We start from the raw sequence: 24,525 nt of genomic DNA, 5'->3' as shown, positions 1-24,525 counted from the left end.
CTGATTTGGACCGTACAGAGCCGCTTGCTTTGTGTCAGGCTAATGGACCACGTTGCTTGCAAAAGGCAAGGGGGGAAAAAGGGGTGACTACTTTTGTCAGAGCATTTTATGGCACTCGGATCATAGCAAACGGCTATTTATGGCATGCGGCATGTTGTCATGAGGCAAGCGTTTGAACCGCCGACAACACTGATGGTCTAATTTGGGACTCTTCACTCCGGCAGTGCTCCACAACCGGAACTGCAAACCAATTTTTTTGCATGTCTGGTGCATTTCTAACATATTCTTATCTTGCTGACTTTTGGCGGACCTTCCCGCTGCAGTACCTTCAGACAGATAGCGGGAAAGTGAAGAGGATGGGTTAAGAGAAATGGAGGGAAGGGTTGACGAAAACAACACATCTCTGCCTAATCCTTTTGTGTCCACTGTGTTAATCCGTCCGAGCAAAGCCCACCGCACCGCAGACTGCTTGCCCCCCTCCCTCCCACTTGTATAGCAGGCATTCCCACCACATAAACAATCAAACGTGAACTAAACCCCCCCCCACCCCCCAAACAGGTCCCCCAGACAAACTGCTGCTGTAGGCTCGAGACAGTTCATGCAACTCCGGTTCAACTCTTTGCCTGCTTTAATCCCGTTCACATCCGAGGCCGGCGGGAACAAGCCTCTCATTTGCATGACTTACTTTGTTTGCATATGCAAACGTATTTTAAGGTTGCACCACAATGCCAGCGTGTGCATGCTGCAAAACCAAATGTCTTCTTTGTGTATCTTTTGTTTGGATTCTGTTTTTTGTTTTGGCTGCCGTGAATGTAACAAATGCACTTGAGAGAAACATGGTGTACGCAGCAAAGTATTTTTGTGTCTCGGGCTTGTTTACGAACTGTAAAGGAGACGGCGGGAGGGGGGCGGGGGGGGTTTGGAGTGGGGGAGATATGGTTGCCGGGGGAAGAGGAGGTTGAGTCTAATGAGGTCACACCCTGGCAACCCAATTGGCTCCTCCCACTCTGCTCCCCATCTCTCCACTCAGGAGAGGAGGATCGCACCCCCCCCCCTCTCTCCCCCCTCTGACAGATAGAGCTATCCATGGTGCTGAAGGCAGAAAAACACATTTGAACTCCCGTTACACTACGAGCAAAACGGACACGGCACTCAAGAGAGGAAACTTAAAACCGGGAAACGAGGCACGTGTGCGAGTGCGCGTAATGAGGAGCTGAAGGCACTCAGTGCGCTGAAATGGTGTGAAGTAGCGGGAAAAGGGAGGAGATGTCGAGAGGATGACGTTGTAACGGAAGGTGGCTACAGTAAGCGGTGGGCGTGTTTTTGTTTTGATCTATCTCTGGGAAGCCCGGTGTCATCTGTTCCGGCACAGACTTGACAGTTCAGACCCGTGAGGACCAGCTGGAACGGTGCGCGCGGGACTCTGAATCTGGAAAACAACACCTCGGCTCTACCTCTCCCCGGATGAGGATTCCTTTCACCATGCGTGACACTGCGGGCGATTTTCTGCATTTGTGCATCAGACCAAAGGAATAGATTTTGAATCCAAATTAAAAGACTGTTGAGCGTCCAGGTTGGAAGCGCGAGCTGCATTTGAGGTGAGAGCGTGTGTATGTGACATGCTTGCAGCGGCGGTGGCGTTGGAGGTGGCGGGTGCGGTCTGCAGCTCCACTGCGTCTTCCTTCCTTCTCTAACATGTGCTGATGTGCGGAGCGGTAAAGCTGGCACCTGGCTAGGGGTTTGGCACCATCGGGACCGGAGGGGTCAAAGCTCCCCTTTTCCGTCTGAGGGGAGGGAGCGCCCAATGGCTCAGTTCCTCTTGAGCACCAACCTCATCCCGGGTCACAGGGACTCCATCTAGCAAGCAGACCATTTGGACCATACAATGGATGGATTTGTCTGTGGATTTCAGGGGAATAGTGCACTGGTGCTCCAGCAAAGGTCAGAGTGTCAACTGGATGTGCCAGGTGAAGACAGAAGATACACTGGTGAACAAACCAGCAGATACGCAAGACCACTGTAAGTACACCCGCACACATTAAAATGCATCTAAAAGTTTGCATTTCCGTCTTTTGAATAAAGGCAAATGAGCGGCTTCCAGGTGCACGCCACTTCACTGTGTGCGCACGCAAGCATGAATGAGAACATCCACGCATCCTGTCAGCCGCCTATTGGCCTTGCAATCTTTTTGGCATTGTGTCTGCAAAATATCCACGCTGGCCTTCTCCTGTCACGCGGTTGCCTGGAAACAGAAATCGTGTGCCACTTTCATTTACATCTGAACCAAAGTGCACATCTGTCTTCCAACTGTTGCCGCCAATGTCAACTGGGGCACAGTCATAAGCAAAAGGGACTCGTATAAGAAAAAAGAGAGAGAGAGAGCGAGAGAGCAAGAAATCATGCATCAAGTGAAGGAGACTGTGCAGAGTGGGCGGGGGGGGGTGAATTGGATTTAGGTTGCACTGAGGTAAATGGGTTGTGAATTGACAGGTTTTATGGAGATGAGCAAATAAGAATAGCATTTTACATTGATGAGTTATGGGAGGACAATCCAATGTGAAAGGTTGGGCTGATGAAAACAGTGTCATAAACAAGCTGACTCCAGCGCAGAGTGCTGCTGCAGGCTTACGGGGATTAGGCAGACAGGCTTAATTCAGCCCAAACACTGTTTGAACTGTGCCTTCCTAACGCTGCAGCCTTCACACGTTGAACCGGTGCACTTCTGTCCTTTGAAACCCAGTCATATTCCTATTTGTGACGTTTCGATATCGTACTGTGCCTGCTCATCAGCGATAAGACGGGGGGGAAAAAAATACCTCGACATCTTTAGGGCTTTGGTGACCTGGTTTGCACTGTGAGATGTCGACTGCCTCGCTCCGCTCTAAAATGTGTGCCAAAAAAACTGTAAATTTGCAGCAGGGCAGCGGATAAACCCAACGACCTCATGGCCACGCTGGATTTATTCATAGACAGACACGAGGTAGACGGATGCTGAGGTTGGGCAGACAATGGTCGGCCTCCCAATTGGCCCTGCAATCTCCATCTGGCTGCCCTCCAAGTACCCCCCACATACCCTCACACACACACAAGCAAACATACATTGAGTTATCACTGACCCCCCCCCCAGTGCAAACTCAGTGGTTCTCTCTCACATAAACAAGCATGAGTCTTAGGCTCATCTGAAAACAGTGACCTACATAATAAAACCATGAGCTGTCTTCTTCACTGGCGACCTCTCCAAATTCACAATTGCAAGAGTGAACGCACTCTGGTTCGTGCATACTCTGAACTCTCAACGTCCTCATTAGCCGCTGCGTGCCTCATCTTGGATGCCCGGTGGCTGGAAACAATTGAGAAAGAAAGAAACTGAGAAGGAGCAAATGAGAGGCACCGGCGTTCATGCCGGTTTTTACACACGCACATCCAGTCCGTGTCGCAATGCATGTCACCGATGCTGTCAGTGATTGTCTTTTATAGCAAGAAACAACTCCAGCGCAGACTATTTTTAGATACAAGACGATTGTGCACACATGCAAAACCACGCAGTGCGGTCGAGTAAAAATTAAGCCGTACGGCTGCTCCCAGGAGTATTACATTTTCTCATCGGAGCCCACGACACATTTTCATACAGATGAAAGCTCCTTTTTTTTTTTTTTTTTTTTTTTTTTAGTTCCAATCATAGCTACAGATTGGTCGGAGCGGAGAATTTAATAGACGATACAGCCTACCCTTTGAGTGTTGGCATATTGCTGTAGTTGTCGTGTGTTTGTCACATGATCTTTGGAGGATGTCGCAATCCTCCACGGAAACGATCATGATGCAAAGCTCGTTATGAGCATGAACCTTCCACGGCAACTGTAAGAAAAACTATAAATAGCTCAGCTATCTTTGCTTTTCTTTTCACTGAAGATGACCTTGAAAAATGGAGGTTGAAAGAAGAGTCACACTCGCTTAAGGCCATTAAATGACTTATTTTGTGTTTCCAGCCGAATCGTTTGAAGAATGATGAGCTCCAAGGAGGAGGAAACTATCCGCTTCTTCCAGTACGTCGAGGAGAATGGACTGAAAGCCTACAACGGCCTGCTGGCGCAGAACCTGGACCACGCCAGGAATGAGAAGAATAGGATATACCTGCAGGAGAAAAACGACAAGAAGAGAAAACAGGAGGAAGCCATAAGGAGGTGGGAAGATTATTTGACGAGGGCTCCAAAGAAAGGGGGACAACAGCAGATTAGATGGCAACATTACAAGCATGGAGGCAGACGTTGGGGTTTTAGGGTGATCGTATGAATGAAGTATTAGCCATTGTGCTGCTTGTGAAGAGGTAAAATGTTACTGGGTTCACAGTTGGAAGAAGTGGGCCAAGTGGCCGCAGGGTCCCTGTGGCGCAGGCCGTTTGCCACATTTGGAGGATTGCAAGTACAGACTATGCCCACCCATGATCTATGGAGGATAATTAGTTTTTCACTTTTAGATTTATTTAGGACTTGGATTGAGGTCAGCACTGTTCCATTTTTGGGGTGGGAGATCTTTTAGAATGAAAAAAAGGAAGTGTGGGCCACCACGTGACATGATTTAAGACGCAATCAGCTGAGACTTGTCATTTGTGGAGGTCAAACTAGGAGAAAAGGGTTGTTTTTACTTTGTAAACTCTTTAGTATGTGTGCACAGCATCCAGAAAATTAAGCCTTAAAGACGCCTGCTCTTGCAACGTGAGCGGCGGGTGCATACGGCGTGCTCATTTTGTGGGCTAGGAAAGGGAACACAGAGTCATTGAGGAACATTACGGAACAGACTGTGCAGAAGGCTTAGGAAAGACTTGGCGTGATGGCTCGAAATGTTTGCACGGTATGCCACCAGGCAAACTGAAATGTAGTCCGAAAACTTTTTACACCAAGAGATTCAGCAGATTCCGCACCTATACGCAAAAGCTGGCGGATCCTGATTTCCATATCTGCGCAAGGCTTACTGCACACGTTTGCCAATCTGGCAATCCCACCAAGCTCAATCGAGACCTCACGGCGACTCAGACCGCAAATAACGTGCAGGGTAGACAGCTCATCTAACGCAGCGTATTTCATTCATCAATATGAAGTACCGTATTATATTTTTTTAAATAATCCCACAGTGCAGCACAACTATGGAGGAGGGCACATGAACGATCGGGGGAGGGTGAAGGTCTCTAAGTGCCCACTTCATGGCGCTTATGTGCTTTCGCTATGTTGAGACCCAGATTCCGCGTTTAAAGGGAATGAAAGTTGCCACTTTGTTTGGCTATGATTGAAGTCAGATGTGACCACCCCCACAGCAGTGCAGCTCTCTCTTGGACCGATCTGCCGGCCCGCCTCCAGTCTATGCAGCGATATGCAAAGCAAAAAAGTAAATAAAAAAATAAAACACAACATCATACTTGTAACCATAATTGCTAACACTTGTTCAGTACAGAGCGAATACCATAAATAATCCACAGAGTTGTACAAGGACTACTAGGACCAAACAACATAACTTCTGTTTCCTTTTCGTTGAAGTTCAAGAAGTTTAGTGGCATACAGGCTTTGATTTCACCCGGGCAGAACAAAAGTGGCCTTAAGAAGAAAATGTATTTTTTGCGTAGTGGGACAATGATATGTAGTGAAAGAAAATACCATGCTTATTTGAGATGGAACCCAGGGGTAAAAAATACATTGAAAACAGCAGGGGGCCCTTAATTGAACCCTGTGGAACACCAAACCACATAAGGACAGAGTGGAACTCAGAGCAACCAAGGTTAACACAAAAAGTCCTGCCTGCAAAACAAGGATGTAAAATCCAAGTTCAGTAGAAAACATCTGTGGCTAAAGCCAAACAGGTAAATGGGCTGGTGTTAACCAAATACAGTGGTCCACCGTACCAAATGCTATCGTCTGGTCCACCCAAAAAAAACACACAAGGTCTCCAGTATAATTAACCAAAAGGATGTCATGAAAAACATGAAAAACCTTAAACCAATTTTTGACAGCATCTTGTGGCTTCTTATCGAGACAGCAAGACCAAAGAAACTGTCAGTGGGAGTTTTGCAGTAAATATGAGTAATGGAAATAATAATGTGCTTTGACAACTGACATTGTTGCCACCGTATATTGTGAGTATAACTGTATGTACTCATGCCACGGAAAGGACTAGATGGTAATTTGGAGACTGTTCCAGGACAAGACGATGCCTACGGAGCGAATAGTTTACCATTCTGTTACCCTTGCACTGTCTTTCAACTGTTGCCCAATGCTAAAATATTCATACAGTCACTAGAGGAAGAGTCTCAAAAAATGGATTTTTCATGAGCCATATATGTAGGTCGATTAAATGACCCCCACGCCTCCACCCCGCAAATCCCCATGTTTTTTTTTTCTAATAGTAACTGTGACTGAATGAGAGAGCAAAGACTCCAGTGAGCATGCTCGCATTCACGCATGCAAATATGGCTGTTTCCGAGTGCACGCGTGTGAGCAAAATAGATACATTATCAGCGTGAGAGAAAGGATAAGAAGCGTGTGGGAGAAAAAAAAATACCTTCCAAGAGTATAGAGGAGGGAGCAAGAGTGGGGAGGGGGGTGCGAAGAGAGAGAAAAATGTTAGTGATTAAATGTGAGCACCATTGCAGAGATGTGTTTCTGCCTGGTGACAGCTGGAACCGCCAACGGCCAATCAGATCAACACGTTAGCTTTGAGTGAGACCGGCTTCCCAGCCTTCGCCATCCTATATGAATATATTATATACATATTTTATATGCACAGTCACGCAAATAAACTGTGCATGAAAAGACAGAAATATTTAGGGAGTTTTTTTTTCTTGTGTTGTTGCATCTGTGCTCAATCACATAGACAATCACTGTTGCAAAGAGCCTATAAATAATACTAGTTGACATATAGTTCATGTATTTGGGTGCACAGAGGCACCCCACATAAATAAACACAAGAAATGTTTTCTTTTTTTCATTTTGCAATGAAATGAGGAATACATGAACATGAATTTATTTAAACAAAATTCTATTCCGGTCGAGCAATAATTTTTGACTTGGCAAAACAAATAAACAGCAAGCCTCACCCTACTCCCCTCCCAAAAAAAAAAAAAAAAAAAAAAAAAATCAGAGTCTGTCTTACACTATTTTCTCAATATACAGTTAGTATTATTTTAAGGTTAACTTACCAATTATCAAAAGTTGTAATCAAGATGCTGTGTGAAGCAAGGGAAATGCTCCACAAAAACCGCGGGAGATTTCCCCAAACAATGAACACATTTCAGTTCATTAAAACAACATAAGCACTATGAATCAACAGGTTGACAAAGATCCGCCTAATCAATCTGTGTACATACCAGACAAGCGCACGTGTGGCTTTATTATTGTGGCTGGCTTCTGCATCTTGTTTCTATGGGGACCAGCGCGTTGCTAGGCAGATTAAAGCTCGGACCAGACCCCACCGTGCACCTTCTGTGCAGCAGCTGGCCCGTGGGGTGTCAGAGTCAGCAGTCATACACACGGGGGAGGGGGGGGGTCTTACACAACATAGAAAAACATGTGAATGCAGCTTCATGGCAGCGGAATTAATGCCTTTTTATTTTTTAATTTTGCAATTTATTTGCGATTTTTTTTTCCCAGAAAAAAAATAAAAATAAAACAAATAAAATGCCAAAATAAATAATAAATGATCAATAAATAAATGCAAAATTCTCAGATGTTGAGCTCTGCGTTCTTCCTGCAAAGCACAACCATTAGCATTATCCACTCAGACATCATTAACGCTCCTTTCAGGCCAATCACGCATTTACAATGGTTGATTGTGTACATGCCCGGGAGGGGGTTGTACGGGGCGGGGGACTTCACAGTGTCGTTCTGAGTGTGATAATGTGAGCAGCGTTGGCCCTGTCCGGAAGTTAAACTCTAATCAATGCCTTGCCCTGAAAGAGAAGCAGTTTTCAGAGGGCAACGGCACAGCTGCTAACAGTGATGTAACGCTCATGTGATATGTGCAGAATGCAATAGCGAGAAAGAGCGAGAGGGAGGAGAAACATGCCATGATGATTACAGTGTATGTAAGGAGTGTTCTATTATTGTTGTCGCCTGACAGGAAAAGCCCGAAGCATGGACAAGGGTGCAAGGATTTGATCTGAATGCCATGTCCCTCCATGATGTAATGTAATACAGTCAAGTCCTGCCTGTTTGTGGTTTGCTATATTCACAAATCCAACTATTCATTTTGTTTTCCTACCTTGTGAAACCTATCCTGAGCTATTCAACGAGAAACTCTTAAAAGAATACTATACTCACAAATGGGAAAGTAGTTGCCGGTGTCAAGAAAGTGTTATTGAAGGAATGCGTCTCGACTTAGATGTAGTTTAGTCTGGGTTGCTAGTGGAAATTACAAAGAGCCTTTGCCATGCCTTGGGCATGCACACGTCCAGTGCATTTTTTTTTTAGATCAAATCATTACAAAGCAATATTGCGAATTATCTCATGCACCTGTTACATCAGAGTTTTTTTTTTTCAACAGGGATATTTTTTTAAATATTAGTGTAGTGGTCTCTCATGTAGGAAAGCAGAATTAGTCACAGATGAATTTCCGAGCAGTAAAACACAAATGCACTCACGCAGGAGCTTCTGTCGTCCACAGCTCACGCCCAAGCACTCACACACAGACTCACTGACGAGGGAGGCCCCGCCTCTTAAAGGCACATAGCGAATGCACTACTATACAAAGTACACGGAATATTTACTATACTATTTAAGATTTCATTTTTTCTTTTGGCTGTATTTGGATACACTTGCAATGTGTTTTACTACGTTTATGTGTATTCTAAAAAAATTATACTCTGTTTCAAGCATGTGGGAGGGGGAAATGGAGATATGGAGAACGTATTGCAAATTTTCACCTATTGCGGATGTGTTTGAATTTATCGCGGACGATAAACAGAGGTTCAATGAGATCCATAGATTTTCAAGGATGTGGTCAAATGCTGAGTTTTACACTATTCAAATTTAGGCTCTCTCCCTATGGCCCAATTTACTTGATACCGTGGTGCCTTGAGATACAAGTGACACAAGGTGGGATTTTACTTTACTTTCGCTTTGACTTGAGCACAATGGGATGGTGTTAGTGAACTGACTTTATAACGAGCTGGAGTTTGGCAGACGGGAATAAGTGATTAATTCCTATCAAAAAGAGGCTTCAAACTCTTTGTTGCTACCATACTCAAAATTGCACTTTGTGTCAACCTTACCATAAAATAAAGATAATTAGATGCATGCATTTCAAACAATAATTGTTCAAACTGGATGGCTTTTGCACTTAATTGAAACAGCATCTCCTTTTCACCCTTGTGTAGGACGGGGGAGGACATAGCAACAGAAGGCAAGCACTTACGTATGGGCTCCATCACCATGCCAGACCCGCAGGAACGCATGCCCATGCCCCATCCGCACGCGTTGGCCTGTGGGCAGGGCTTCTCTGTGCGCTCCCAGTCCCTCCACTCTGTGGGTGGCAACAGTGGGGGTGGGGACGAAGAGGTGGGGAGCCCGACCTCCAGGAAGCAGCCCCCACCCAAGCCCAGGAGGGACCCGGCCACCAAGCTGAGCATGTCGTCCGAAGCGGTGGACCACAGCCCCGTGTCCGCCTGTCGTGGGGACAGATGTGATGGTGAGTGGTGGTGGCACTTCACACCAAAGTGCGGAGCTATTTTTAGCTCCTCTCTGCCGTGCCCTCTTCACCCCTGCTTCTTTGACAATGACATGACATCTCGCCAGCCAGTCAGATTTAACCATACAATTGGATTAACAGATACCACAGTGAATACATGCAAAGGAGTAATACTTTTTCGACCACACACCCGCACACACACACACACACACACACACAAACTAATTGAGAAGCACTGCAATACAGTCACATTGTAGGCCTAAGTGTTCAAAATCAGTAAAACTCCTAAAAAGCTAATTTCATATTTTAAACTGCTTTAACATTCGGCACAGTTTGAACATCTACAAGGCACTTAAATATATAACACAATATGAACAAAAACATTTATTTAATTAAAAAGAATTGCACGTAAAAGTTTAACAAAAAAATGTACTTGAATAAATGTTTATAAAAAATTCTTGGCCTAAAAGTTAAATACAACTGAACTGCACTTGTACAGTGATCCTTTCACGGACACTAGAGAGAGCCCACATACCACACTTTTTAAGAATCACTGATGGAAAAGAAATCTTCACAACCCTTGACCAGTTAATCACACGGCACAGTGACAGAAAACCACTCACACTCACTTACTGTCAAGTGAACCACCTTTGCTTGCACACAAGTCAGGCACATGAGCCATTACACTGTTCATGACCAATGCCATATCACACCAATGTGAAGAACACAACAGACATTCAACGAGTACAGCAAGCATGAATCAAAATCCCTTTACTTGTTAATCAATCACAAATGTCAATGTGACCTGGAACGAATGCGATACTTGAATAGTATTTGCTTTTTTGGCTCGTTTATTTCGCCATATGTGAGGGACAAATCATCTCAAAGTGTGACTCCATGCAATCATACATTTCCTATCAACAATTTCCTATATGGAAAAATCACAAGGACAGAAAAACATGCAAACTCAAAAACTGAAGATCAAGATTTAAACGGCAAGCCTCCCACTCCAAATATATCACAAACATATCTTTAAGTTAAGAATTCTGATGTGGAGTTTTGTCTGTTTCATGTCAGCTTCACTGGCTAATTTTGGCCGGGCATATGGTTGTGTACTCATCCAGCTCATGCATGTTTTTTTTTGTTGTTATTTTCTGCTGCCCAGTCATCTGTCAAGGGGGTAAAAGGGTCTTGACATTTCTGTGACCTTGTTTAAAAACTGTTACATAGTTTGAGGCAAATCACCAATTAAAGCCAAAACATTTTTTTTTCTGGTTGCACACTGGCAAGTCAAGATGAAGAGATGGTATAATTAAGATCTAGCAGCAGCACCCTGCAGCAAAGTCAGTCTGTTTGGGCAGAATAAACACATTTGGCCACGAATCAAAACAAGTGCTTCATTAGAGGTGGCTCAGAGTCCTAAAGGCTCAAATGGAAAAGAATGGAATTAAATGAGCTTAAGAAATGTTTCCCCCAACGAGCATTTAGCATAGAGCAGTCCTCTATTATATTATTGAGACGTGAGGCTGTGAGCGCAAACTAAAACAGGTTGCTGAGGGTTTTCGAGTCCATTTCAGTTCGGATGCTTGACTGCCAATATGATGCGAAGGGACTCGCCCAGCCTGGCTGAGATTGGTGGGGATGTCCGCGTGTGCGCACAGATCTTCCTGGGCACCACGGCAACCATCCCACAGAAACAAGACTCCCCCTTGCCCAGCCAATCACAACATCCCTGCGCAGCGCCGTCCAATGGGGCTGCAAGAGTCTGAGGCTGAGCAGCCAATGACGACGTAGCTGTGGGGGTGTTCCTGGCTGAGGGGGAGGCTTGCGTGCACTGTAGCGGGGAGGGGAGGAGCTTGGTAGAGTAGAATTCATTCAGGAGGAGCAAATGACCTAGATTTAGTTTCCCTCAGGATGGGGGTACGGGGTTGTGGGCAAACACGACAGGGGGGGAGGGAGGTAAGGAAAAGGAGCAATCGAGGGAGAGGGAAAGGGACAGGAAGGAGGAGATGTCACGAGCGGTGCTGAAATTGATCCACCACGCAAACCTGTTTGTGCAAGAATGCAGCTGTTGATGAAGGAACACACACACACACGCACATGCAGCACCCCCCACCTCCAACACACACACATAGAAATGCATGTATAACATAACATAGACGTCTCACTGAAATCATATCATCCAATGAAATCCTCTCAAAGAGTGATTCCCAACCATGATCCAATTTCATTTAATTGGTGCAAAAACGAGCAAATTATCTATGTCAGTAGCGTACAGTGACAGGAAGAAAAACAATCCTCTTCCACTAGATTGTAAGTCAATTTTTCATCATCATTTCAATATATATACTTTGTTACATTTTGTTTAGTGGCGTGCCGTGGGATTTTGCTCGCGTAAATTATGTGCCCTGACGCAAAACATCCGGATGAGGCAATCAGGAAACAAGTTGTTCACCAGTCTTATGTGTATTTCATCATCCTTGACTTGCCACACAGGAAATGTCGAATGAACAGCTTAATTAGTGTCTTTTCATTTTAATAAGCATTGCTTTCATAATAAGAGCAAGCTTGGAGTGCCACTTTCCGCAGTTTAGTATTGCTTATCTTTGTATCTAACAAGCAATCCATCAGCTGGCCGGTTATTAAGGCCCAAGCTCCAGACGGTATGAAGCCCCTCTTGGCATCATTGCATTCACCTTTTGGGGTCATCAACATGCCCGGAAAAATCATCAGTTTCTGCAAAAACGTGCCTAGCGAAAACAAACGCATTCTAGGAGACTCAATTCAATCTTCCGAAAACTAGTACCACCTGGAACACTGAGAAAAATAAAAAGTTCCCGACATTGGTTTCACCAATAAAACGATCGTAACAGAATGCAAAGGAAAGTCTCAAGGACCCATGTCCAAGCCTGAAAAGGAAGCAGCCATTATGCTCCTAATAGGGACGTTATCCAAATGAGGTCCAATCGGAAGCAGGTATCTCAGATGGGTGACACTAAATTTACTTGTGCAATTTAATGTGATTGAAAGTTTTTAGATTATTTCAAGGCAATGAAAAATAATTTTTTAAGTATTCTGTCTTTTAAAGATACCAATCCCCTTCAGGACTGCTTGAAAATCATGTGCTTAGCAGTTGCAATTGGCGTCAGAAAAGTTCCAGGACTGGTGCCACTGAAGATATATTCCAAATCCAAACTACAAACTACTAGTCTTCCCTTTCAGTGTGGGTCAGACAATCAACCAATGTGCCTTCAAAGGAGTTGTGGCAGGCCAACTCATGGCTACATCCCCAAGGAAACGCGCATGCTTGCAATGCCATGAGCATCTGACAGTTCCTTGCCGAGAAAAAAAGAAAATCACTCAACCGATCTCGTTCCTTCTGATTTGTGAGTTACTCTTTCGCAAACTCAAGGGGGTCATCCAGGACATCCGTTTTGGAAGATGTTGCCATGATGACCGAGCTGTGGACTATCCCGTAAGGATCCTTCAAAGGCTGCACAAATGCATGGCGGATAACGTTGCATTGACTCCAGAGGGATAACTTTGAAAGGAAAAACTAATAGTTTGCAGTTTGGTTTCGAAAAATATTCCATGGAACTTTTATGACACACCTCATGCCTGTAGTTGGCTGTGAGTGTGTGTGTGTGTGCCACTAATTACACACTGAACTTGTAGTCCATTACAATCTACACACCTTGTTCTCAAAATGGCCTCAGATGAGTTGAAACCTGTCTTCGTTGACATGGGAAACACGCAATACATGTCCTAATTTCCATCCCCCAACATGTGTACAGTTGTGACAGTGTCTACGTCTGTGTGTGTGCGCGTCTCCGGATGCTGGTGAGTCATACAGTTATGGGAAGTATACGCGTGTGTCGGGGCCATCTGCTGTCTGAATTATTAAACGCACAAAACTTGCATCTTGAACATTTTCAGCCATGATCTGGGTCTCAGCAACATTCACAACCAGCAGGCCTGTCAACGGAAGGGACGCTCGTGATCAAAACATCCCAGTATGCGACCCACAAATCCATGTTGAACACCTACTATGACGACGGTTCAATGGAGTAACGTGCGAGTTGCAACACTCTGAGCGAATGACGTGCTCTACTGCAGCAACGGGTCGAGCGAAACATCATATAAGCTCACTGCACCACATCAAAAGAGATTCACACTGCAATGCCACGTCACCACAATCAAAAAGAAGCTCCACGGTGTGTGTTTGTGTGTGACCCAGATACCACACTTGCATACTGCATCCGCTGCTGTATATGTGACCTAGAAACACGCATATGCCTCAACCATTCCCACATATCTGACTCAAGATACAGCTCTTAGCCATGTGCATTGACCTACATCTGACCCACCGAACCACACATATTGCGCTGCATTATCGCTAAAGATTCATTCAATGATTCATTCAGAAAAAAGGAACACAAAAATGCATGGGATAAAAATCTAATAAAATGTCCATACCGTCCATTTATTAATTACAAAAAAATCCCATATTGATAATGGAATTATTCAGTTAATTGCACACTTTATTAAAATAAAATAACAATAAATGAAATAATTATAATATTCAGGACCATTATAAAAATATAGAAAATAATTTGCTGTTAAAATAAAATGTACAACCACTACAAATGAAAAAGACACAAGAAACAAGTGGAGATGCATCTGACTTTTCAACAATGTTCATTGTTACACAAGTGTAAAAACAAGTTAAGCAATGCAAAATCCAAAATTAATGACAAAATGGATCGTGTAGCAGCTCACACAGTGTGTGTGCAGATTTTGTGGCGTTCGTCAATGCCATCCAGCAGCGGTTCGGCTGAAGCTTGCCCATACCTCAAATTTTGGCTTGCAATACAAATAAAAACTCACAAAAAAAATGTACATTTTTTGAGAGTAATGACTGATCTAAAATCTATAAACAATGCACATTAAGTTTGGTGGGACGGTATTAAGAGTTAAATACGTCAGGCCAAAACAAACTGCCTTAAAAAAAAAAAAAAAACATTACTTCAACATGCGTGAATTGTCATGGCTTGACCGAGTGTCATTATCTTCCTCTCTCACAGCTCAAGGATGCAGTGAGGACTGCCGTCGGGTGCCACCGCCCAAACCCAAGAGGAACCCAAACACACAACTGAGTGTTTCCTTCGACGAGTCGTACATCAAAACTCACGGGGGCGGAGGAGTGTGCCCTGCCAAAGCACTGCACCGCACCTGCTCCCCATGCGAGCACAATGCCTCGCCGCCGCAGAGCGACGACAGCCCCACCGACGACTGTGAGGATGAGCCTGTCTACATCGAGATGGGCGGGATCGATGTCGGGGCGAGAGAACTCTTGAAAAGCGAGGACGAGGAGCCAGGGGAGTCCGTGTATGAGGAGATGAAGTACCCCATGCTGGATGATATGGAGTACCGTACTGACCCTGTGGGGTGTCGCTCCGCATGTCCTACCCCTGCACCGTATGACCCTGAACCTCTCAGTCGATGCTCCACTCCGAGGAACATTCCTTTCTGTGACATTCCAGCACCATTTCCTAATTTGCTTACCCACAGGCCTCCACTCCTGGTATTCCCCCCAGCACCAGCCCAATGCTCGCCCAACTCGGACGAGTCTCCCCTCACCCCGCTCGATGTTACCAAATTGCCAATGCTGGAGAACCAATCTTACAGCAAATCCCCAACCTCCTCTGCCGAGCCACCCTCCGCTGCACACATCCGTAGAGAGCTCACGGCCACGCCGACCCTTACGGTTTCTGGACGCTCCTCCGCACCTCCCCTGCCTTGTACTCTTTACAAATCGTCCACTTCATCCTCTTATCAACGCAGCCACTCGGCGTGCCCATCCCCTGTCAGCATGGGTCGCTGCCTCACCCCGTTGAGCCTCATGCGAACGCCGCCGTTCGACGCGCCAGTGCCATTTCCGGGTGGTCTGCCAAGGAGCGCCTCAGCCACCCCTCATGGTAAAGGGTCACCACCCCAAGACGGTGTGGGACGGCTCCATGGCTCCATGCAGAATGTGTCGACGGGGCGTTCGCGAACACCCACCAGTCCGCTGGATGAACTGACCAACTTGTTTACCACTGGCAGGAACATGCTGAAGAAAAATGCCAGTGGGAGAAAATCCAAAGAGCCCGGAGAGAGTAAGTCATTTGTCACATTTTTCTGAAAAGGCACCGGTTTTCGTTCACCCTCACAAAATGTGATGAGAGTTAGAAATCAAATTGGCACACTGCCCATTGATAGCACAATTCAAAACGAATTCAGTAGTCCTAATTTTAATAAATATTTTCATAAAGAACCACGAGGCCAAAAATAGAAACCTGTCCTTCTTCCAGATTAACCCTTTTCAGGAGCTCGTCACAGTGAATCCTCCTCAGCACATCCAAAAATCTCCCCTTTGGTCTTCCTTTTCTCGTTCCCTTGTTTTTTTCCTACCTCGCGGCTCCCTTTCCAGAATCCCTCTACCGATATATCCACCATCTCAATCTGTCCTTACCAGCTTTGCCTCCTAGTCTTCAAATTTGTGCCGTCCCTCTGATGAGCTCATTCCTAATCCTGTCTATTCTCATTACTCCCAAAAAGAATTTTTGCATCTTCAACTATATCACATCACAGTCTGTCTAGTAATTTCTGGTCATTGCTGCCATCTAAAAACTGCCTCATCCTCCTTGAAATATCTATTTTAATCTCATGGCCACGCAGGTAGAGAACTGCCTGCGTGTCCATGTACTCTTATGACGAACTATAAATTAGTTCATTGCACGGCGTTCTTAACCTCGAAACCTCATACTCAGGAGGACCAGAGCAGGTTCTGACAGGCAGTACGTAAGTTGAATTGTTCATCAGTCAAGACACGTTAAATTTCAAAGTACAATTTCCATTTGAGGAAGAAAAATGTATAGTTCCATGGGCTGTAGTCATCAAAGAGATTGTTGCCGGAGATTTCTTATGTTTGGTGAAGTTCTCTAAGAATGCCACGAACGGAACGGGGCTGTGTTGCGGCAGAAAGGGGAACTACAGTACTGTGCAGTCTGTTATAGTGTGCAGTTTAAAATACGGTATTTTACGAACATTTATGACATTTGTGTACATTGGGCAGCGTTTGTTCTTATCTACAAATGTTGGTAATTCTTTAAATTGGAGTATACCTTGTGCAAAAGAAATCATCAATACATATTAGATTGTGTTCCTGATTGATCTTACTTCAATCATACAAACAGTCCACATATCTATCCTCACACTGTACTCTTAGCAACTACAACATAGCAACAGTGGAAGGAGGAGAATTACATTTCTTATGTGCAGCTTCCCTCCGCGTCGAGCAGCCAATCACAGCTCAGGACATGCTGGTGCTCGACGGAGCAACACACTCCTGATGTGCATGGAGCTATGGTACTCAACTCCTAACACCTCATCGGAGCAGTACAGATGCTCTTGTCTAGCCAATCACTGTATGGTCTTCTTAGAGTTCTAGCCAATCAGAATGCAGCTGCAGCTTTTACACTCTGCAGGCAATTTATGGTGTCTTGAAGATGACATTAATGGAACTTGAATTTACCATATGCCTGAAAGTAAGCATCATTTGCGTTTTTATTATCTGTTTTATTATTTCTAAATGAAGAGGAGATAATATCATTGCATTTCCAGGAATTAATTACGATGAGCTATGCTGCTGTCTTACCCCATGTTCATTTGGCATTTAAAAGAATTTTGATTAGTTGCATTACTCGCATAAGCACAATCATGACCATGAGAGTTTCATTTTTCTCACTCTTCCGAGCATCAACAACTAGATTGACCCACATACCAACTGGTTAATCGCCATTCGCCACACACACATGCATACGCATATATGACACACGCCTGCTTGGTACTATTATGCAAGAGCCCGTATAGGAGCCATAGAGAACCACAGCACTGCCTTGTAATGTGCAGTGGTGAGCTATACTATTTTACTTTTTCTACATGTACACACACACACACCCCCGTACACACACACACACACCCCCACACACGCACACAGGAATATGATGTGCGGAACTACGGTAGTGTAGAGGAAGGTTCTGAACCCATGAAGACATTAGAAAGGAGTTTTAGCCAAAGGTATTAAGTGTTTAAGGATTTATTCAAATAAGGCCATGTATGTTTTGCAGATGTGGTACTACCACCACTACAACTACAATTTTTGACTGCTACTACAATAATTAGAATCATCATTATTATCATCATAAAATCTACTATGATGATACAATTTTATTAGTATTATTCAGGAACTGCTTTGGTTCTTTGTATGTACTTAGTGCCACCTACAGGATAATTTATTGTACTGCAGTGATATTCTACAGGAGAGTGCACCATTATTGAAAATAATATATAGAATGTTTAGTAAAACATGACACCTCTGTCAACCAAATTATTACTACAATTACGAACGTTACTTCTAATACTACCCATACTCCTCCTCCTCCTACTACTACTACTACTAATAATAATAATAATAATGATTACTATTATGACAATAAAATCTGCTATAATCAAACTATTTTAATAGAATTATTTATAAACTGATTTGGTACTTTGCGTTAGTGCACATTTATTTTACTTGAGAAATCTCAACTCGACTATGATATTGATCAGTTAAATGATGCTGGGTTTTGCATTTTTGATTATGTATGCATAAATGTATGTATATTTGCATATATAAAAACGTAGACCTTTGTATTCTTCAATATTTAGCATGTCAAAAAACATTTTTGGATGGGAGCTTGATTAACTTGATTAAGGTAATCACTAATTATGTATACCTTTATTTTATTTATTTACAGCTGAGTCCAAAAGTAAATCCCATAGTGACTCCAAACGTGAAGGCAAGGAACGTCACAGTCACAGCAAGGAATCCAAGCGAGACTCTAAGGAACGTCACAGCAAAGAGTCTTCTCATCGCAGGGACCGAGACAAAGACAGAGACAAAGACAGAGACAAAGACAAGGATAGATCCAGCAACGCGGAGTCAATGTCTCACAGGCGCAACAGCAAAGAACGAAGCGGTATGGACGCACCACTTGTTCGCAGGGACAGCAGGGATGGCAGAGATCAAGGCTACAGCAGTGTGGAGCCCATTCCAGTGAGGTGGGATTCCAAAGAGCGGAGCTGTAGTTCCGTGGAACCCATTCCACTGATAAGAAGAGACTCAAAAGATAGAGGAATTAGCAATGGAGAGCTGATGCCGAGACGAGACAGTAAGGACAGGGGTGCAGGACACGGAATGGAGTCTTTGCTTAAACAGGAAAACAAAGACCGAGAGAGACACCTTGATCAGGCGCCGGAGTTGTTACCAAAACACGACAGCAAAGAGGGTGCTAGAAACGGTGTAGACTGCAGACACGAAAGCAGAGAGAGACTGATGGATCAGCCACCTGAGCTCTTACCTCGCCAGGATAGCAGAGAACGAGTCAGAAATGGAGTGGACTCAAAGCATGAAAGCAGAGACAAGCCTCCTGAGCTTCTACCCCGACAGGAGAGCAAAGACAGATTTAGAACTGGTTCTGAATACAGGCATGATAGCAAAGACTACCGCCCTGATTTATTACCCAGACAGGACAGCAAAGAGAGGGCAAGGAACGACATGGAGCACAAACATGAGGGCAGAATTGACCAGCCGCCTGAGATCCTTCCCAGACAAGAGACACCCAGGAGCAGTAACAGTAAGGACAGGGCAGGATATGTCTCTGAATCAAAACATGAGGTGAGAGAGAGAAACATCCACAATGGTGGCGACCTTCCACCACCTCTTCTACCTAGGCAAGACAGTAAAGATCTGAGCCGAACTGGCCTCGAAGTAAGGCGAGACAGCAAGGACAGAAGTCTGAATGGCTCAGATCAACATCAGTATGACGGTAAAATCACCAAGAGCCCCACTGTGATGGAGTACAGGTACGACAACAAAGAAAGGGGATATAGATCCGATGGGACGCCACGACGAGAGAACAGAACCAATCAGAGTATGGAACCATCGAAAGCACAAGAGAGAAACGGGAGCACGGTGTCTGGTCAGCATTCATCCACCACTACGCCAACTCACCACAGCAGATCGACTGGCAGCCCACCGACGACTGGGGGCTCCGGAAATGGTGAGGGTCCATCTTAAAAGCGATAATATAGGCACATGTCATGTAACTGGGTTTGTACCAAAAAAGCTACTGGCTTTGTACTCTTTCGTCTATGGCTTGTGATTGCAGTAGCTGTACAGTTTGGTTCAGTTCGGTATGGATCTGCAATGTTTTGGTATTCATTGTCACTAGTGGGAAAGACTACGAAACGGTCAAATTTAACAATGACATATCAGACATCGTCTGGACTCTTGAATGCATTCCAATTCTCAATTGGCTAAAAACTCAGAGGGTTCGTAGTTGGTTTACCTTGTAAGATCCGAACAAGTGATGGTAGTAATATTTAGGGTGGGATGCAGCTAATCACTACCTAATTACACAAAAGTGCACTTTTATTGGAGTAATAACCAGCGGCAGAGGTTAGAGAAGGAAGCTCTAATATGTTTTATCAGGAATGACACGGGCAGAAAAATTAACATCAGTACAGTGTTGATACATCCAATCCAAACTATACCGGTGTGATCTATACTGAACTACAATTTCAAGGCTCAAATACATTTTCCAGTAGTATGAATATACATGAGCGTTTTTGTACTGCTTCTGAATGTCAACCGTTCTTGGATGTACAGTGCCTCTCGCCCAGTCAGCAGATCGAGGCTCCAGCTCATCCGCAATCAGAAATTGGGCTACATTACACAACTGCTAGCATATTGTAGCTCCATTAGGTTTTTGTCAAATACATCCTGGCAACATTTTCTTATAACGACACATTTGTCCATGTCTTTGTAGATATGAAATCAGCACATAAATATGCCCGCTCACCTTCCATGTCCGCTAATCCTTCCCCAATCGGGACGCCACAAAGGAGAGCAGCAGAGACTCATCACAGCCAGGTAAGCATGTGATTTTAAATGCAATAGGTATCTAAAAAAACAGCTTGGGCAACTCAAATGATGGTAAATCTCATTCAAATATCAAACTATCACTACTGCAGAAAAGCACTGGGTTAACAACAAGCCTCCAAAGAGGTGTGGGGGATTAGCGAGGGGCTCAATCAAATAACCAAAAGCTAAGGTACCACGAACAGAAAACAACGGGAACATCTACAAAAAAAATTATATTTGGATTTCAGGAGAATTTGCAAGATGAACCCCAAATAAACTATAAAATTAAGACGTTGACTTAATAAGACCTTCCATTAACTTTTGAATGATTGTCCAGCTGTTGAACCTGTGCATTCAAACGTTTTCCAGATGGTCCAATGAAATTCACCAATAAGAACAAACCAACCTTGTGGGTTCACATTTGGTGACAGTAATCATACTTAAATATACTCAGCGATACACTGCTCCTGCCCCTCAGATGCCCCAGATGCCATGGATCTGCGGAGACACCACAATGCTGGAGCAGATTGAGAGGAAGCGAACACTCTGCAAAGAAATCCGCTCCCGACAACATCCTCAATTGCAAAGATATCTGGAGAGGCCTCCTCCGGACAAGAATGAGGAGAGGCACCACGAGCGCAGTCAGTGCAAGCAAGAGAGCGCCTCGGTCCTCCCAGCTTGCGGGAAGAGCACCGGGGCCAAAAAGATCCGTCCTCCTCCTTATCCGACACAAACAACTGTTTTCTGGGACACTGCCATCTGACTCGATACAAACACACCTCCCATCTGCCACACAACCCAGAATGATCCCCTTCCTCTCCCCATCGGGACTTTGAGACAACCAACAAGAGCACCGGAAGGATGATGCTCGCTGATGTCAAAGGACAATGGTGTTACCATAGCAATATTTCTGCTTGTTCAGGTTGTCATGTTTTCTTATCATCGCTGGTGATATTTGATATTTTTCTATTTCATGTGGCTGGATTCTTGTAATATAACTAGTAGAGTAGATATTTGCTGAATAGATATTTTCTAAATCAGATGGGGTTTAAAGAGCATCCTAAATTATGTATAGCAGATGAAGATGCCATCTAACATTTGTTTTGTTATTTTAGTTTTTTTTTTGTTTGTTTTATTGATTTGATCTTAAATAATCTATGAATACTTGTCCTGTGGTAGCATTTTTTTAAACCCAACACTTGTTTTTTTTGTGTTCTTGAAAGCACTAAAATGAATGGTCTATTCGGTTGTGTCTGCATCTATTTGACATTTTCACTGTTGTATTGTCAGTTGAGGAGTTGTGTCGACATTAGGGATGGGATTAATCGATTGTTAAGTGTGGCGCGGATTGTTGCTAAATCGTCTTTTGAAGCATTTAAGGCAAAAATGGAGTGCATTGGCCGCTGTTGATTCAGTCTCAACGAGTTTGCCGTTTAAAGAAGCGCAACGTGGCAGCTATGGGAAGTTGAGCTTCATTCACACACGCAGCATCAGTTTTCACAAGCCAAACAAGTTCCGTGCATGCCCATCCCTAATGGACATGCTTTAGATCGCTATCCATGGCCCACTTCAGCTTGTCCCACAAGAACAACAGTCGCACTAGAAAAGAAGCAGAAATCTTAGAGCGCTTCAATTTGTGTATTACGGTAACAAGTCAACCTCATCAGCGTCTTCTGAAGGGAAAAATTATCGGCAGAGTGTAGTAAGGGGGGGACAGAGAAAGTGTGATTATTTCTGTAGTATTTTACGACACCAATATGGGTGTGTCAGAGGTAGCAAATTAGAAAAGACATTATTAACAGTATCATTTCCGAAACCAGCCAAAGCCTGTTTTAAGCGAGAAACTGTGTGGTTGCACTTTGGATGGGTTGGTGATTAGAAATGGGGTTTGTGGCAATAGCTGGCCCATTAAATGCCGGCGCCTTTCCTTTGCCATGCACACTGCAAATACCAGAAAACAGTGTAAATACTTGATGCCAACAACCAGCCTGTACAATCAACACCTGAGCTTTTAGTCTTGATTTTACTGCAGATTATAATAGCCATATGCTCTTGCTTAAGAAATACATTTCAAGATGATGCTTATATACAGTATATATTTTTGAAAACGTGACAAGTATCGAGCTGTGCCATGTGCATTTTATTTGGCAGGGAAGTAATAGCTTCATTCGGGATTGGCTGTGTGTGACACGCGGTCATCGACTGATTGGTTGTCACTGCAAATATAACGATTGGCTGAAAACTTTTACAGAGATCATCAAGGACCTATGTCATGGCAACAGCTCAAAAAAAGAATTTAAAGGACAGGGGGTTGCACAAAGGCCTCCGAATCTCAGAGGTTTTGCCAAGAAAACTGCACTGCCCGTCATTGATCCATCACATCAAATCAGGCTGGTAACAATGTTCCTTCTCCCTCGGCTCTCTCCCTCTACCTCAACTTTCTGCTTTCATCATCTCAATTGGTTCCCTTTTGCACATTAAAATGCAATGTCCACATTGCCAAATAGTATGGGTTTGACGGATGAGCTCCAGCCCTCAGAGTGCAAGTGCAGTAACCCCCTCCTGTGGTGCCAATCAGCGCCGCAGAGGTCTCGCTGTGTTCTACCGGTTTGTGTGAGAGAGTGCAAGGGTGTGAGCTCTGTGTTTGTGTGTGCCTATAGCTACACTGTATGCAAGCTGAATCTAAAAAAAAAATAAAATGATTGTTTTAAAATGTTAACTTTGCCCCGCAACCCTAATACATGGGAAGGCGGGGTAGAGTTTGGAAATGTAATAACGATGATGTACAATCTTTTTGTGTGTATAAACGTGCACTGTGAAAAGGTAGAGAGAGCACCGCACTGTCAGAGTCCTCTGTCTTATTGCACTGAGTGTTCTCTTGTTTTTTGCGTATTTGAAAAATTAAAAAATGGAAAAAACATGATTGAGGAAAAAAGTACTGTATTCTGATTGTCACTTGGGTTTGTTAAGAGAAATAAATAAATATGAATTTGAAAACCGCCATGGAAAAAAAGTCTGCTTGTGAATTTGATGAATTTCTGTAACATGAAGGAAACAGCAGAACATATATCGGCCTAAAGATCATCCAAAGTACTGATATACAAAAGCCCAGGACCGGTGAAAAGTCAGACATAAAAAATTTTCGCGGCCAGACATTTTTTGTGTGTGTGGGTGGTGCATCAGACTGTTAAATGGATAGATACGTACATACAGTTGCTACTTTACCTGTTAAAAAATTTAGTTAGTAATGTAGTTAAAGTGCCGCAATATTAAAGTAATGAAACTTGAATACATTATATAATTACTTATGATTGCGCCAATACCAGACATGTTGAAAGAAATTAAAAGAACAAAAACAAAACAATATGATGTTTATTTTTTCCCCCCATCTTACAGCTGTTTATTATTCATGATTTTGGAATATTGGAGAAAGCCTGAGCACCCACTATTCAAATACAAAGCATAGGAAATGTGAAGGAGACGTTCAAGACCAGTGGTGGGCAAAATCTTTGATTGGCGGGCCACAATGGGTTCTAAAATTTGACAGAGGAGTGTTTTGGTAATGTCATCGGAGAAAAAATATATATTTAATTTTAAATGAAAGTGAACAAAAGCATTACAATATATGTCTTTGGAAAATCACGGTATTTAGAATATAAAACATTAACAACGTTTATTCATTTAATTTTTTTCACTTTCGGCGGGCCGGATCAAAACGTTTAACGGGCCGCATGTGGTCCCCGGGCCCTAGTTTGCCCACATGTTCTAGACACTTGTGCACCTTGCTGCAGAGTCAGACAGACTGACAGACAAGTAGATAGATAACTTCATCGGGTGAAGGCAAA

General features: G+C 43.8%; 2 protein-coding genes across 2 annotated transcripts in view; one reads left to right on the top strand and one right to left on the bottom strand.

The window, feature by feature from the left end:
- Positions 1–24,525, bottom strand: part of LOC148326081 (uncharacterized) — a 47,015-nt gene that overhangs the window by 3,782 nt on the left and 18,708 nt on the right. The window contains exon 49 of the mRNA XM_088310259.1: positions 9,397–9,646. The gene's annotated coding sequence lies outside the window, so the exon portion shown is untranslated. The remainder of the gene's footprint in view (positions 1–9,396; positions 9,647–24,525) is intronic.
- On the top strand, positions 1,091–23,675 carry nyap2b (neuronal tyrosine-phosphorylated phosphoinositide-3-kinase adaptor 2b). Its single transcript, XM_088310255.1, has 7 exons — positions 1,091–2,019; positions 3,987–4,181; positions 9,359–9,669; positions 14,754–15,827; positions 18,513–19,817; positions 20,586–20,689; positions 21,159–23,675. The coding sequence occupies exons 2-7, from the start codon at positions 4,003–4,005 to the stop codon at positions 21,441–21,443; spliced, it is 3,258 nt and encodes a 1,085-aa protein (XP_088166381.1). The 5' UTR covers positions 1,091–2,019; positions 3,987–4,002; the 3' UTR covers positions 21,444–23,675.

Source organism: Idiotropiscis lumnitzeri, chromosome 12 (assembly GCF_059441095.1).
Source record: "Idiotropiscis lumnitzeri isolate Australia: NSW breed Sydney's pygmy pipehorse chromosome 12, RoL_Ilum_1.0, whole genome shotgun sequence".
NCBI lineage: Eukaryota > Metazoa > Chordata > Actinopteri > Syngnathiformes > Syngnathidae > Idiotropiscis > Idiotropiscis lumnitzeri.
Note: the sequence above shows the minus strand (reverse complement) of the source record. Positions and strands in the feature narration are given on the sequence as shown.

Excerpts from the sequence above, each read along its gene's own strand:
- nyap2b (XM_088310255.1), top strand. The coding sequence starts at position 4,003 with ATGATGAGCTCCAAGGAGGAGGAAACTATCCGCTTCTTCCAGTACGTC. Across the intron at positions 15,828-18,512 it reads ATCCAAAGAGCCCGGAGAGA|CTGAGTCCAAAAGTAAATCC; the intron begins GTAAGTCATTTG and ends ATTTATTTACAG. Across the intron at positions 19,818-20,585 it reads GACTGGGGGCTCCGGAAATG|ATATGAAATCAGCACATAAA; the intron begins GTGAGGGTCCAT and ends ATGTCTTTGTAG.